General features: G+C 40.1%; 1 protein-coding gene across 1 annotated transcript; it reads right to left on the reverse strand.

The window, feature by feature from the left end:
• Window positions 1-719: 719 nt before the first annotated feature.
• On the reverse strand, window positions 720-16104 carry dnai3 (dynein axonemal intermediate chain 3; the record flags this gene model as incomplete). The annotated part of the gene is made up of 19 exons (XM_079157930.1): window positions 720-1391; window positions 2579-2695; window positions 3039-3130; window positions 3755-3962; window positions 4207-4337; window positions 4755-4815; window positions 4897-5154; window positions 7296-7416; window positions 7695-7768; window positions 8155-8274; window positions 9723-9800; window positions 9982-10071; window positions 10736-10848; window positions 11335-11531; window positions 12371-12570; window positions 12660-12773; window positions 13186-13290; window positions 13851-14035; window positions 16044-16104. The coding sequence occupies 19 exons, from the start codon at window positions 16102-16104 to the stop codon at window positions 1356-1358; spliced, it is 2361 nt and encodes a 786-aa protein (XP_079014056.1). The 3' UTR covers window positions 720-1355.
• Window positions 16105-17247: the final 1143 nt, after the last annotated feature.

Below are 17247 nucleotides of genomic sequence, written 5' to 3' on the forward strand. Positions count from 1 at the left end.
CGCTTTGAGGCATCCTTATTTTATCCCCATGAAGGAGCGAAACTAATGGGAGTCCAGAGAGATGGAAAGCTACTTGTTGTAACACACGGCAAGCGAAACAGCGTTCAAATGTTGTGAGCAATGTGACAAAAAGTAAAAGTCTCACTTCGGAAAATCATGTGACGAAAACGGAAACTGAAATTAATGACACCGCACTTTTGTTTTAGCTGCAGGGCTACTCATTTGTGTGAACAGTACTCCACTGCTCCCTTGTTCCTGTTGACAACGTTTCAAGGCCACTCATTCAGGTGCAGCCCTCTGCAAACAGACGAGTCTCACGAGTGATAGGAGAGCAGCTAGTCAGCAGCTATTGGCAGGTGATGGACAGCAGAACAAGCTGTTCACCCCAACAGTCATTACCTTAGCATGTTATGTTGAACAACTTAGCTGATAGAGAGCCACATTTGCATGAATTTAGAATCTGATTGAGGGCCACCTGGCGAATATGTTGTTCACTAGCTAGTTGCTAACTTTGTCTGTCATTTGGTGCCGAGTAGTCGGTTTTTTAGCGCTTCCTTGCTGAAAACAGCCGACTGCTGTGGCTGAAAGCATTGTGGATGAGGTGAGACTGAACCAAACAGTAAAGTTGTGTGCCGTAAAAACAATGAGCTGAAAGACTGCATTCGTCACTACAGAGGAGTCCTTCCACATTACACAGTCAGGGAGACAGACTTTTAATAAAACAGACTGTGACTTTTAATAAAACATTTCTTTGTCAACACTCAAGATGAACCATACAACATTGATTCATGTACTTTCAACAACAGATAAGTATCATGAAATTGAAGAGCCATAAAATAACTTCCTGCCAAAGTCAGATCCTTGAGGTTTTCCAGACTGTATCCTCAGGGAGTGGTGGGGACGAGGGGGCAAATGGATGGCATTACCCTGTAACGAGATCTCAGATGGGGGTTGGATGAAAACAATCCATGTTTGACTCTGAAGCACCAACCAAAAAGTGGTCTGATTTTCGATTGACGAATTGATTTAAATGTTCTCATGTTTCACAATTAGATCATACTTCAATGAAAATAATTCAGTCAGACATTAGCAGCAATGGCAAATATTGTGAATACTGTAATAAAGATACAAACAAAGAAATTACAAATGAACGGTCAAAAAAGGTGTTATTATTAATAAACAGTGAAGGTTATCAACTGTATAAATAAATAGAAAAAGTGACAAAACCTATATAAAGTGTGTGTGTGTGTGTGTGAATGTGTGTGATTCAGGCATCTTGTTTGTTGGCAGGTGGCCACAGGCCCAGGCCTCTCAGGATGGTTTCTTCCAGCTTCAGGTGTTTCTTGTACGCTTCCTCACTTTGGATTTGGTTTGGATCGCTCGTCAGGTTCCTGGAGACAAACATCATGGAAGAATCAGAGTCATCAACAATATGTAGCAAACAACAAAGCATTTTAAAACTTCTCCTTACTAAAGACCTGACAGTTTCCTCTCTTTGAAGAAGAAACGTTTAGGTCATATCTATGTAACATGTTATGAAGTTGCACTTTCAACTACATTTTGCCCCTTGATGTTACTTGATGTACATCATCCAGCAGTCCTAAAAGGACACTTCAATTGAAGACAACATTAGTCTCATAATTAAATTATTCACATTAAATTAGTTATAATCAGTTTTGAGCATATTTCTATTATTTACAAGTTACAATTTTGCCGGGTTTTATAATATTGCTAAATGATCATTTTTCTGTATCAATTTCATTGCAATCATGACCAAACGAGACAAATACAGGACACAATTATGCACGTGCCCACCTACACGCTCACAAGCTTATACACAAGCATTCACACTGACAGCGCCGAGAAACCGTATCGTACAGTCTTGTCTGTTCATATTCCTGAGTCGTCTTGTCCTAGTCATGTGACCACAAAGTCTGGAAGTGAACATAACAGCATTTGTGAAAAATGATTGGAGGAGCAAGACGAGAAGATCCACAAACACATAAACAAACCTTTTAAAGATTACTGCAACAAAGCAAAATCCATCTGCGTTGAGATTAGAACATTTAAGCACTAAAAGAAGTAGCTTCTATAGTAAGCGGACAGACTGCGAGCCACTGGCTGTCAATAACTACACTTTTCCCAGTGCCAAGGATCAAATAACAATCTGACTGAATTAAACATGAGGGAGAGAGAGAGAGAGAGAGAGAGAGAGAGAGAGAGAGAGAGAGAGAGAGAGAGAGAGAGAGAGAGAGAGAGAGAGAGAGGGAGAGAGGGAGAGAGGGAGGGAGAGAGAGAGAGAGAGAGAGAGAGAGAGAGAGAGAGAGAGAGAGAGAGAGAGAGGGAGAGAGGGAGAGAGAGAGAGAGAGAGAGAGAGAGAGAGAGAGAGAGAGAGAGAGACTGGTGTACACACTGTTTTAAAAAACATTTGTTGGTATCACATTCAGACTGTTCGGTGAGACAAGTGGCTGTCAGTGAGGTTAGAGTGTAGCAGAGGACACAAGGTCTCATTCAAGGCCACTTTAAGGGCCAATATTGAGAGCACAAAGCCTGCTCGTTCTTTCTACAGTCAGCTCACCGCTTTCTTCTTTGATTCTTCAGCTTCCTTCTGCTCTTTTGCCCACAGTTCCCGACACCTCACAAGATCCTTCAACCTTTCTTCCGCAGACTCAAATAATTTCTTCACCCTCAGACTCTGCATACAGACAAAAGAGAAAGGCACTTGTTAGCAGGCTTCCGTTAAACAAACTCATGACTAATAACACATTAGCCCATAATCACAATTACTGTGACAACACTTGAGCTGAACCAACATGCCCGTCACTAGAATGTTTTGTACTAGCTTAATATCAATGTAATAAAGCAGCAAACAGAAACCTAAAATAAAACTTGTGTTGGCATGCTGCAGAGTTGGATATGTTACCTCATTTTTAACCTCGACCAAGGGTACATTATTATTTATTTTTGCAAAATAAGTAACGAGACAACTGATAATCTCCTTTAAAGTGAGTACTTAGTAGGTGGTTGGACTGTCTTACCTCATTACAGGAGGGAACACAGAGTTCATTTGTGAGTTTCAAAACATTGAGCATTCCAAGTTCATCCGTCACAGCCAGGAAGTGCTGCTTGGCTGTATGAACAAAAAAAGTCCAGTAAATGAGCTTCATGGTTCAAAAAAATCTTACAACAAGGAACTTATAGAAGAAATATAAATAAAACAGACAGAGAGGAAGGCCCAGTCCACATCTGGGTAGCAGCAAGAAAGTTTCCAGGTATGCACCAGAGAGTATACTTTAATGTCTTATGGCCGTTATGTCTTTAATGTCTTACATTCTATTCATGTGTTTAATTGTTTTACTGCCTATAATATTTTTTTATGTATTTTTATTATTGTGTAAAGATGTATTATATCTATTTTATTGGTTTTATCATTACAGTCATTTAGTCTCAACTTGTTTTACTGTTTTCAGTTATTATCAGCTTGCCATCTGTAAAGCACTTTAAATGGCTCGAACCTAAAATAATACATACAAATAAAGTATGAATGATATATCCAGCACACTCAGGTTTAATGCCTCAACTCGGTCACAGGCTTACTTCCATGCATTTCTCATTCAGGCAAACCTTTGTGCTTTGGGTGTGAGACCCAAAAGTTAGAATCAAAACATAATAAAACAAGTAATGCATTTTTAAGGGGGCCACACATACATGTATGCTACTACTCGATTGTGCACCAAAGAGGCCAAGAACTCACAGGAGGCTGTCCAGGGTTTGATGCAGGTAATCTTGGCGTTGGTGATGAGTGTGTGGACCTGCGCAGGTTCATTGTGTTTATCCAGAAGGTTCCACACCTCAATGCTGCCATCCTCTTTCCCAATGAAGAAAATAGCGGGTCGGGACAGGGACCAGCATCCCGCGGTGCAATACTTCTCAAACCTTGGCGACTCAATGAAGGGGCCATCCTGGATGTCGTAGTACAAGACGTCAAACAGAGTCAATGGATTTAAAATGCAACAATTCTGGTCTGATATATGTTTTATATTATGCATTTTATTTTGCTATGTGGCATTGATTATGTTTAAAGTCTAGGATAACTTTGATCTTTGGTGTTCATTCCATTTTCGTTATAATGCAGTCGAGCATGTGGGCGTGCTTTTTACTGGTTGCATTGTCTGCTACGGTACTTTAAGTGACAGGTGTTGTTACCATGACTCCCTCCTTCCAGATGGCAAAGTTCCAGCTTCCTGTTGTCAAAACAATGTCTTTGAAGAAGGGCGACAGCTGTACCGTAGTCACCAGCCAGTAATGGAAGCTAAAGCAGTGGAAGGGCTTGGCACCTGAGAGAGGAGAGACAGAAATAGAAGGCAGACTTTATATTTCACAGTAATCTACTCCCACAGAAGCAACAGGGCAATGCAATACAAGGAGCAATTAACCCTCTGTGCTCTCTATGTCCATGCTGATTACATTCACATTGGCTGCCAAACCATAGAGTTGCCTTACAGTAGCTAGTCTATTTATATAACTTTTATAATGTGTGCAGAATTGTTTCTAGGATTAAATCTATTATTGCCAATTGCATCATTTGTCTCAAGACTTTTGAGGATACAATTACTATTGTTGATAATATTAAACTGCTAAAAAAACAAACACATTCTGGTCTGTTTCAAAGAAAGCCAATGATACATGATTTACAGTTAATGAGCTTCTGTTTCTTTAAACTGACTTTAATAACGGTAAAGCAGAATACTCACTGTGCAGCCGTCCAGCGTCATCCTTTACCAGTTTCCAGTCGGTGTAAATTATCTCCCCTGACTGGAAGTGAAAACAGACACATCATGGAACATGTTAAAAACAGTGCACCTTTTTAAAAATATCTTTCTTAGTTTTGTTTACCTCTGTTCCAATGAAGAGTTTGGTATTGACGTCTCCCAGAGTGGCGAGTGTCTTAGCTGAGGGCACTCTGAGCTTACTGAAGTCTGGGACGACCTTTGAGCTGGCATCGTTTTCATCAGCTGCTTCTGTCAGTGGAGAGTGTAGAAAGTAAGCAAGTCTGCGTCTTGTTTGCAAGGAAAGATAATCCCAAACCAAAGGAAAGCACAACCATAAGGGAATGAACATTAGGCAGAGAAAGACAAGGAACATTAAAAACATCTATTTAAAGTAAAGGGAAAGAAGAGATTGGTGCAGCCTGCTCTGTAATCTGACCATCAACAAGACGACGGATGGACAAAAGAGGAGGAGGTGGGGAGGGGTATGGCTGAGGTGAATGGGCTGGTAAGAGAGGAGCGGGAGACAAAAGAGGTGGAGGTGGGAGTGAGGATTGTGCCAAGAAGGGAGACAGTAAGGGAGAAGGGTGGGATGGGTGAGATCGGCAGGACTGGTAGTGATGGAAGAAGCCTTTTCCATCACAAAAGCCCAACTGTCTGTCAGGGACAGTACAGGACTATCCGTTCACACCCCCTTATCAGCGGGCCGCTCCCAATCAAGGCTCAGCTTCACCCTGTTAGATTAGCTCTTGAAGGTCAGATCAGATTACCCAATTACACATCTTCCAAATCCACTTTCCCCCAGTTGAGATGTGTGTAAAGATGTGAGACAGACGACACCGCACAGCAACAGATGTAGACATTGTTTCACCTTCACCACACTGCACTGCTGCTCAACTGTTGCTTAATCCCCACGAGGGGTTGCTCGCAAAAACCATGTGGTACTGTTAAAAGCGCAGGGTGCAGCTTCTTCTACAGAGGCTACTGCTGTAAGTGCACGGGACTTCAGCATCAGAGACAACAAAAGGCAAAGAACAAAGTTCCTGAATATAGGGCTCAGAGGCAGACAGTGTAGACTCAATACTTATGAGTCAATTATTTGAAGTAGCTTAGTATTAATCACACAGGGATTCATTAAAAGCTTAATAACAGACTGCCTGAGGGCTGTAACAGATTTATTGCCTGAGTTAGTGAACATATTATATCTATAACCGCCAGTCACCAAAGCTGTGTTTAGAGAGGCAGACCTTCAGCCAGACAAAGACAGGTCTCTTCATGAGCAGCCAAGACACACACGATCATCTTCTGGCCCTAAAGGAGCCTGTGCATATTGCAAACAGCTGACAGTCAGCGAGACTAGTGCTCTGCAACTATGAGGGCCTTGTTTTGGAAGTATCACTTAATAAAGTGCTATGAAACCGGAGGAGAGAAGAGGGAGACAGACAGAGAATGAGAGTACCTGAGTGAACCCTACCCCACTGATCACTGTGCTCAACCATCCAAAGCAGAACTAAAGAATCCAAAGAATAAGTGTACATTTGTCTATGCTTGAAATCTTGTGTTTTTCACTTTAAATTTACATACTGAGGTTTGCTTTTTCTGTCCTTTTCTTCGAAAGGTGATTGAGTGAGTGTGTGAGTGAGTTATTACAACTCACTTTTAAGAGGTGCTTTGCATCCAACAATAACACCTGACAGCATGTACTGTACAAATGATTGTAATTGAGTAATGCTACTGATTGTAGAAGGGAGAGGCAGTGCAACAGACAGGAACAAACCGACCAACCAACCAGCCTGAAGGGTACGATCCCTCACCTGTGGTCCTGGCTGTATTAGCCAGGCTGAATTTCAGAGGAGCGTAGCTTCCAGTGGTATCAATCTTTGGCAGGGAAACCTGACACATGGCAGAGAAGAACTTTTGACATTTGAAGATACTGACAGAGACAAAACATAATATGAAACAAATATAAGGACTATGAGCAAGCACACTAAAATACATTCAATGAGCCCAATTTGAATACATAGAAATCTGTACATAAATAAACATACACATACACAGAGCTTTTCAAATGAAGTAAAAAATGATGTCATTGTGGTTTAAAATGTTGTACTTTGGGGAATCAGTTAAACTCAAAGCCTTCATAAAGAAACCTGATCTGAAAAGTGATTGGCTTTCTTGAAAATGTAAAGAAGGGAAGTGAAGAGTTAATCTTAATTAATAGTGTTTCTTCCAAAAATACAGGATTTGAAAGTTTTAATTTACACTGTTTTAAAATGCCTGTGTAATCCTACATCTACATAAATAAATGTTAGAGGCTTCATCATCACGCTTTAATACGTTAACATTGATTTCATTTTCTTTTAGCAGGTAGAATGACTTTCTGCCCGTATTGGTGGACGTAACGTTTGTCTACTGAACACAATGGCCATTTGGTTTGCTGTATACTATCACAATGTGTATCCAGCTTAACTTTTAGATTTGACCCTCCACATTCATTTTGTATTGCACCCTTAATCTCGGCAGTACCCTGAACAGAGGCTTCCATGTGTGGTCCAGGTGTCTGAAAGTGTCGGGGACACCGTCGAGTCTCCTCTGATACACATTCTGCTTCCCGTGTGGCACTCGCACATCCCAGAACTTTAGAGCACTTTAGAGGGAGAGGGAGACATTTGTAAAATGAACATAGCCATTGATCCTTTTGTTCATAATTAAACACACACAATGTGAATATTGACTGACACAGACTCTGTTGTAGACCTGTAGGCTTTCTCATTCTCTAACTAAAGGTGTAAAGCAGCATCTTCTCTAAATGTGGTGGCTGCCAATAACTGCAAGCAGTGCACAGTACAGAGAGAAAGACTCTAGTGGGACCTGTAATCTGACCTGCAATCAGTTCATTCATTTACCATTTTCTGTAAGTCCTACCAGTCAGGGGAGCAGGTGACAATCTGAGCAGAAATGTTGTACTTGTTCTCCACTGGTAAGCCCGTACTGGTCACCTTAATGAGAGAGTGAGTCGCAAAATCAACAAATGTCTGCCAAGCTTAGTAAAGAGCTAATGATAATGGAAAATATGCTCGGGTGCACTTTGATGATTGCCTTATTGCCGTAAGTATGCCACAATGTTGACTTTAGATATGATAAAAGAGGCTTGAGATAAAGAAAACATTAACGAATGTTTTTCTGTGTAGTCACACAAAAACACCTTTTACGACTCAAGATAAGCCGAATGAAATAGTGATCAGAAGAAGGTTCCAGCACCTACCTAATGCACTCCATATGACAATGTCACTTAACTCTTTACATGATCAGTGTTCTGACTATTTAATGTCAGATTTGCAGTTGTTAATCCTCCTTGCAACCCCTCTGGCCTTCAGCTGTGTACCTCAAATGTTGGTGGCAGCCAGTGGACATCAGTAATTGGTGCTTTGTGGCTGCGGTCTATGGAAGACACTGCACAGTAGAGCACAGCAGGAGTCCTAGTCTCTTTCTTGTCATTGAGGTCCTGGTGGGAGGTGAGACACAAAAGGCACAGCATGTACAGTGAGTACAGTGAGCTTTGACAAATCAATCTAAATATCAAGACTTCATACAGCGGTGAACAGCCATCCTAAAACGCTCCAGCATGATATTCAAATGAAGTCAACTTTATCAAATGATGTATTCTGCAACACAGAAGTTCAAAGATTGTGCCTTGGATCTTGAAACATGCACAGAATGTGGAAAGGGATTCCTTTCAATCACACTGCTGTGCACCCGCAGATTTAAAGGGTGTGAACAGAACAGAAATGTATAAAAGAGCTTTTGAATTCTTTGTTCATCTGATAAGCTAGCAACAGGTGCTGGTGTAGGGCAGCTTTCACAGCACTCCACATCCAAATAAAGCCTTTTAGCAGATACAACTGCCAATGTTTACATTGCAAACACAAGGGAGGGGAGTGATCTGATTTGCTCGTGTGTTATCTTCTATGGGGACAAACTATGGTGGAGGATGGAAGGCTTGTGTAACAGCTGGAGTAGCTGGTGCTGTTGACTCTGGGGAATCAAGAGCAAACAAGGACAAAGAGAATAGAGAAAGGTACGGAGGATGCTAGAGGGAAAAGCAAAAGAGAAGGAAGTAGTGAGGACAGGGATGGAGACAGCTGCTCCACTGTAGAGGCAATAAAAACACACAAAGCAAATGGGGGCTATATGATGAGGGCATATATGTCTATTTAAATACAGCAGCCGAGCGGAAGATGTCAGTGGAGGTCAGGCTTTAAGCGACAGAACTGCTTTAATATTTGGTCTGTGGATGTCTCAACAGGCTATGAAGGAGTTTATGTACTTGCGATATTGTGGGGCAAATTTGATCCCTGTTTTTTGTCACGTATCATGAACTTATCGTATCTTTATTATTCCACATAATGACATCTAAACAGGGCAGCTATGCCGTGACAATATTAGTTTACTATGATGTTAAGCCACAAGAGAAGCCCTCTTTGAAGTTCAAGCCTTCAGCTAAGAGCTTTTTTTATTCAGTCAGGTCACTTCAACCTGACTGTGGTGTTTGCCGAGGCCTTCTAGGCTGTTTCTGTTTAGCAGTGGAGTCACTTGATGGTAGAACGTTCTTTGAGATTTACTCCTGGCATTAGTACGTCTGTGGAACTAGTTTTGACAGCTGTGGCTGGCTTGAAAAGGACCATTAGGCCACTTCATTCCCATCTAATGAAAGAGTGAGGATGAGGGGAGAACTCAGGAGTCAACATGTCATCATCTCACTCTGTCATACAGCAAATATGCTGCATGCTTTGATACACTGAAGACCCATACTTGAATAAACCAAGCTGACATCATCACTAGCCAAAGAGTTACGGTAACTGATACAACATGTAATACACCAAGTCAGATACAGAACACCATGTGTTAGTGTATCAACATTGTGCACGTTAGAGGAAAGATATGGGTACTTACATATGTGTCAGTGTTGCCAGAGACCTTCTTAACAGGTTGTAAGTGTGTGACGTGAGCAGAAATGTCCCACAACACGACCTGAGAAAACAGCAACAACAGAAGAAACATTTCATTGGAATTGTACGGGACATCGATTGAATCATTTTTCCCTTATAATGAAAAGCGGGGCATGGAAAAGTGATAGGATACAAAAACCACTACGAGGCAGAAAAGGCAGCAGATGCCGCAAACCAGAGATGCAGAGAGTCAAAGTCAGCACCTGGCCATTCTTGCAGCCGCCAACGATAATATTTGGATCAGAAGGGCAAAACTCAAAGGCAAAAATGTCATCTGGGCACTCCAGCAGCAACTGCAAACAACACAGAAACCCACATACACAGGGCAGAAATATTACATTTCAAAGTAGACATTTCCATGTTTTGGGTGCCTGCCATCCTGCATATTTATTTATTCTAGTCTCGCCATTCAAAGTTCAGCTTTTAATCTACAAAATTCAAGTGTATACAGTAGATTCCATTTCATCAGGCATCATTTTTCGGCATCATGTTTAAATCTCCTGGAGTTTAAAATGAGCTGCAACACTGAACTCCCCACACTAAATAAATCTATTTATTTAAACTATGGGATGTCTCTGGTTTCCTCTACACAGTACCCTTTGCCCCTTTGATCACTGCTCCAGCAGACAGTGAAACCAAAGCATGACGCATGCACCAGTGAAGGCATACGTCATGCAGACCTCATATTACTTTTGAGTGGTTTAGCAGCTCAGTTTCATTGATTTAGCTCCTCTGTCAAATCAATAGAGCCTCTCAAATGCTGCTAAAGCAAATAAAAGACTTAAATGACAGGAGTAAGCAAATCCTTTCAGCCATGAAATCAAAGTGTGTCTCAAACAGAAAACAAAAATGAGTCAATGAGAGACATAGAAATATAGTCTTTTCAATCTCTTTTCCAGCTTGTACACTCTCCACATTCACTCAGGCGGTCCCAAATACTTCTATACGTTTCCATACCTGGGCATTAGAGGGGTCGGAGAAGCTGTAAAAGAGAATGAGAGAATCTTCGGAGCCAAACGTTGCGGACTCCTGCTCCTGCCTTTTTTCTGTCAAAGCCACAGCGATCACACCTATCCCATCAAGAAAAGACATCACACAATGCATCAGCTAAACATTAAGAAGGGTTTAACTTTACTGGATTTAACTCTGATCCCCCTTTGAATAACATATGTTCACAGCAGTGATCATAGTTGTGGCACTGATATTATAATTCTCGATCTTGCTGGAAGCCTACTCTGTGGGTGATGACAGCTTAGCAACATTACAAAGCAGCGGTGAAGAAGATGAATGCTTTTACAATGGATGGAATGTCAAATTAGAATACTTGTCAGTGACAGATTGCAGAGAGAATGAATGTCATTTACATGTGTTGTATTTGTTGCCAACATTGTCCATCAACACTTTCTTTGTCAACATTTTTCTACCAGATAGACATTTAAAACCATTATTGGCTAAGTATTGAGGGAGTTAGTGCTATAAAGTATTTTGGTGAATATTTTTGTGTGAGAAAATCTTCTGGACAAAACTTTCCTCTGACTGAGATTTGTTCACTTTACCGTAGATGGTAGGGTGCCAATTGACGCTGCTGATTTTCTTGTCCTTGGTGTATCGCTGGTCTGAGAAGGCCTTATGAAGCTTCAATCCTTTGAAATCCTTCTCAGACCAGTCATCGTATGTAGCTGCTGTCTGCAGAGCCTTCCAGTCATCAATGAACACATTCTTGATTTCTTCCTGCTGAAGGGCGTACAACATTCTGCAAAAAACAAACAAAATATAACTATGTCAATACTGGCAAAACTTGTGCATTACGTTTTGTTTTCCTCCATCAAATCTCTTCATAGCTACAGTATAACGTTTTCTAATACTCCTTAGTGCTTACCTGGACACAAAGGAGGGTTGAGGGTAAAGTGTAAGATTACAACGTTATAGTTGAAACTTTCATTTGAGACCCAACGTCTGGGCGGTGAAGGAAACTATAACATCTCAAAATCTAGCACATTGACAAGGTGAATGGCTTCTAAAGGTATTGTTTTGGAATATTCTAATGCTCCCACAGGTGTAATAATGGATGGGTTTGAGAACCCTGAGGCTGATACAGGAATTTACGAGTTTGGGTTGACTATCAGTCTTCACAATACACCCTTAGACAGCAGACAGAAGACACCATGAATTTCAGGAATATGTCAGCATACCTTGGGGTCACTGACTTGCAAAAATTGATGTTGATTGATGTTGTCTTTTTCTTCAGAACTCAACTCTCTTGGCGTGTACTGGGTAGACATATTGTTCTGCAACATGCTGTAAAGTGGACAAATAACTTTACAATACGTTTGTGCAGGTGGAGTTACTATTAAAATAATAAAGAGGAAAAAAAAATGGTACATGGCGAATGCACATTTCAGGAATTTGTCAGATTTATGAGTATAAGCATCAATTGCAGAAAAATACTTGTCTCACAAAGTATTTAATATTGCATTCAGTGTTGATATCTTGTTTTCTTAAAGCATTGAGGTGTTGGCAGGACCTGTAAGTGCCCCCCCCCCCCCCCCCATGGAAAAAGTCAGTTTTATGTGTACTGATTTGCTGACATACCTCTTTGTCTGAGCACTGCTGCTTTGCAGTCTGGAAACAGCCTGAGTCCCGCAGTCCCTCTGCATCAGTGGGATGCTGAAGCTGCTGTCTGGGTAGGAAGGAAACCCTGTGACTTGTGTGACGGAATCAGAAAAACAGGCTGGTGCCCCTAACTTCCTCCTCAATCTGAACTTGAAGCACAGCTGGTAAGAAAGCGTAGACTGAAAAGAGAGGTTTAATGACAAGGGTGAATGGGAAAACTCCAGATGTTCATATGCAAATGTGATGTGTTTGTTATTTACTGCAGCACCTGTTCTCTGGTCTCCTTCACAGATTCGGCGTCAATCTCCTTCTCACTTCCAAGAGACACCCATCTCTTTGGCGCTGGCACTTCTTGTGTCTCAGGCTCTGGTGTCTGCACAACCTGGAGAGCATTACAAGAGTATCCAGTACAAAGAACAAGAAACACACAAAAGTGGAAGATAAGTGAGACTTTTTTTAATTGCTAAACATGAAATCGGCCCACAGTCACAACGAGCCATTACTGATAGCGTGACTGATAAAATAGTGTACATACCTCGAATATAAAAGAAGTAAATAATGGTGAACATTCCTGCCTACAGGATTGAACCAGAATAAAATTTAAACAAAATATTGGTGCCACCCTGCATGCTAAATGACTGGCACATGTATTCTCATAATTAGTCATATTTACATATTTAGTTAGTGTAGTGTTACTGCACCACACTTCAAAGACCAAGTAGTGGACAGAATGTGAGCAGGAACAAAATGAAAAAGTAAACCTTGTTACCCAAACCAAAACTACGTCGACCTACGTTTAAGATTCTTTCCTTAGCTTCGGGGGTCAGAACCAGGTAGAACATCTGGCCGTAGATTAAGTCCCTGTCAAAAACCAGCAAGAGCTCATCCTCTGGGTAGTCCTGTCAGATAAAAAGATTAAGAATTCACAACATGACATGACTTCATGACAATGTGTCTGTATAAATAATGAATGTAGTGTATTTTAATTGATTCTGGCAACTTTGTCATTTGGTCGAGATAGTAGATGACAGAGTGAGATGTAGATTTCAGACTTGAGAACTGAAGTTGTGGGCTTTATAAACAAAGAAAAAGACAGAAAACCACACACACACACACACACACGGTAAGTGCTTGGCTTAGTCCCAAATAAGAAGAGAACATTATAAAGGACTGAGAACAGATGAGCCTTTATGGCTCCCTTAGGGTGCTCTCTGGTCTCATTAAGTTTTAAGTTTGCGTTTATTTTTTTAGAGTAGTGTGTTGTGGCAGAATGGACACAAATGCTAAAAGCAAGAGTTGGTGGTTCTCACATAATTGATTTTGCTCAGAGACAGAGGGGGAATGAGGCTGAACTGGTTCCTCTGTCTGTTCCCACAGCCCTTAACTTGGGGTCTGTGTAACATCACAGTGTGTTGGGGGTATTGTCTGAGTGATCTCTATGACAATGGATCAGCCTCACCAGCACAATCTGCTTCACGGGGTTGAAATCGGACACTTTGGCTCTTGTCTTAAAGTCCCGTATTATGTCGTCTTTTTTCAGCAGCTTGTAAGGGCTCTCCCCTGTGACGTCCTCAGCAGCGCGGCACCCGAAGAGCTCCTGGGTGGCTGATGTCAGGACCATGGGGACGATATCATCGGGGTGACCTTGGTGAGAGAGTACACAATCTATACAGACAAGAAAGATGGTAGAGAGAGGAAGTATACATAAAAATGAGCTAGATTCAAACCTCTCTAGTGAAGACAGAACATTAGGAACATCAGATGAATTGCTCAATAATGGCATCACTTGTTGGTCACTTTTCAAGATGCTAATACTCACATTTCAAAACACCATTTTTTTCACGAGGGCTAGGAATGTTTTGATGTTTTCAGACTTGTTACTTTTATAAATACATTTACACATGTTACAGTCATTTGGTCCAAGCAATGTTGATCTTAAAAAAATATTGTTTATAGATCTGAAAACATGAAGCCCCATATCAAAATAATGTAAACAAACAAGAAAGGAAACTCTGGTGAATTTACCCAGAAAGAGTGTCCTCCTCTCCTGCCAGCTATATTCAGTATAAAGTAAAAGTCAATCTTTAGGTTGAATCTGAAATCACAATTCGAGGTGTTTTTGTCAGAAACCAGAACATTTGACGCTGTATGGTGTTGACAATGATAATAATGAGCCATGTGTTTAATTGTCATGTCTGTGTGGTCTGTCTATTCTGCAGACTGTACAAAACTAATTGCTGTCATCGTCTGCACATCTAAAAGATATCTATAATGCAGCAACTCAAGACATAATCTGCTCAGTGACAGACATTTAACCAGGATCGTTACGATATAAACCCGTAGCACTGCATCCATCACAAGTGCACTTTACCGTAGCCCTTTGTTGGCTGTGTTGAAGAGATATTGATATTTTTCTGGCTTCTTTTCACTTGCATAATCCACTCACAGCTAGCATTTTGACTGCATACTGTAAGATGTGTTTAATGTACCACAATACACTGTAAATATAGCACTTTGTTTTTATCTCTGTTGATACTACTGAAGAATTTAGATCTGAACAATCGGGATTTATCAGCTGATAAGATTACCTGTCACTTATATCATCAAGGTCCTTGAGAAATGGGTTCAGTAAATGTTCGGGTTAAGACTTGGTTTTAGGTTGAGTTAAGGCTCAGGGTTAGGTTATGGTTAGAGTAAAACTTTTTAGGATGTGTTCAATTAGGAGATCTAACAGACTTGAATTTGTATTGCTGGCTGTATAAGATGGAAATGGGTGAAATGAATGAATAAATAAGCAAAACAGATTTGAATCTGAGGACTCTTAACACCATCGATTTTAACTCCCACAAGAGCCAATGATCTAATCTATAGTAAACAGATACATTTGGTGATGCATTTAACCAAAAGCATGTCTTCAGGGCTGGTATGCTGACAGTAAACTAGACCATGACAATGGACCCACAGCTGAGTAGATAGCATGTCCAAAGGCTGTGCAGCAGTACACTCATGATCACATCAGAAGAATGCAAACAGCTTCTCCAACTCATCAAAGTCAAGTGTGAGTATTAGTTTTAGCAATGCTTGTTACATCTCTACCTCAAAGTCAGATTTAGGTGACCTACAATATCCAAGAAGAACCTGAATAAATGGTATATAGCGTTCATAAAAAGAACCAAATAAATGAAGGTAATCAAATACAAAGACTTTAGTTATCTATAAAGGCCATGTAAGAATTATGAGACTTCTAGTTAATATAATCTAAGACAATTCAAATTCCCTTTAGGATCTGAACTTACTTTTAGATAGTTGCATCTATACAGAGTATAGCAAACACTACGCTCAGTTTACCCCCCAGTTTTACTGGAATTGTTCATCTTTTTCAAGTTGATATGAATGTGAATGCACTACGTTTTAAGTAAATACTTAAGAAATGAAAGGTATTTTTTTATTGTCTCATCTACATAACAGTTCAGGATGGGTAAATACACAAGTAAAAAAGTTAAATTAGGCTGTTCCACATGTGCAGGTGACCTAAATGGGAAGTAACAGTCAGTTCACCTTTTCATTTACTGTGTCTCTCCATTTGATCGTCCTGAGACAAACATGCATACATTTAAACACATTAACACTCTACTAATATTAAGACACTCACCTTTATCTTTCCCCTTACTGCCCGCACTGCTTTTTGGACTTTTGGATTTCTTACGTGGCATCCTTGCTCTTAGAATAGCTCCACTAGTGAGAGGGAGACAGTTTCGTACAACAGAGTGTTATTACCTTTCTCCTCAAAACACCAAACTCTATACTTTTATCTACATATATTTCTATTTGATTGACCAACTGTGAGAGTGAACCTTTCAACTCACACACTACCCACAATGACACCAGAGTGTCTCGCTGTAATAATCATTATCAAAGCATGTGGCGACATCTTCTGGAGGATAAGAGAACCGTCCTGTCATTTTTACTTTGACTTAAAAGAAGGATCCTAGAATATGAGGAGTCTGTTTAGATTTAGTTTAGCTGTGAAAAGAAAATCGAGTCCTCCGGCTGACATTCATTTTTATGGTGTGCATTCGTTTTAAGTTTATAATTAATGATATGAGTGGGGAATATGGAAATAATCATGTTTCAGATAAAAGAAGCAATATGTCACAACAAAGTTCAGCAGTACATACATTATTATAAGCAGCATAATGCATGTTTGTGTCTTTTTTATTCTTCTTTTTATATTATTACTAATAAGAAGACGGTCAAAACATTGTTGTTTGGCTTACAGCAATATACAAACAATATAAAGAATTATACTGTGTAATATCCCGAGTGAGCATCCATTGAAAAGACTAAAATTGCTACGTATTTTACTGTGAGCATTTCGACGGTTAAAAATCGTTTAAAACAATGTGAGGTTAACAGACATTTAAAATAATGTGACGTTGACGGTTAACAGACATTAAAATACGATGACGGTTAACAGACGTCTAAATACGATGATGGTTACAGACGTTTAAAATAATGTGACGGTTAACAGACATAATGTGATGTTAACAGACGTTTCAAATACGTGATGATATATGATGATAATGATAATGATGATATACTATTATTAGCACAATGTAGAGGACAACAAATTGTAGTATTGCAAATAATCCCGTTGAAATCTGGTCTAAACGTGAAAGTTCATTCAACGCCTATAAATAGATGGTGAAACAACTTTAACTTTTTAACCAATTTTCAACGTCTTTTCAACCGTGGGCAAATACATCTTTTAAGCATCTTATCAGCGGTTATTTGAACGTCCCAGTATCACAATGTAACGTTAGTTATTCAGTTAACACTAAGCTGTTTGTTTTTCA

This window comes from Pholis gunnellus, assembly GCF_910591455.1.
Source record: "Pholis gunnellus genome assembly, chromosome: 4".
NCBI classification, from domain to species: Eukaryota; Metazoa; Chordata; class Actinopteri; order Perciformes; family Pholidae; genus Pholis; species Pholis gunnellus.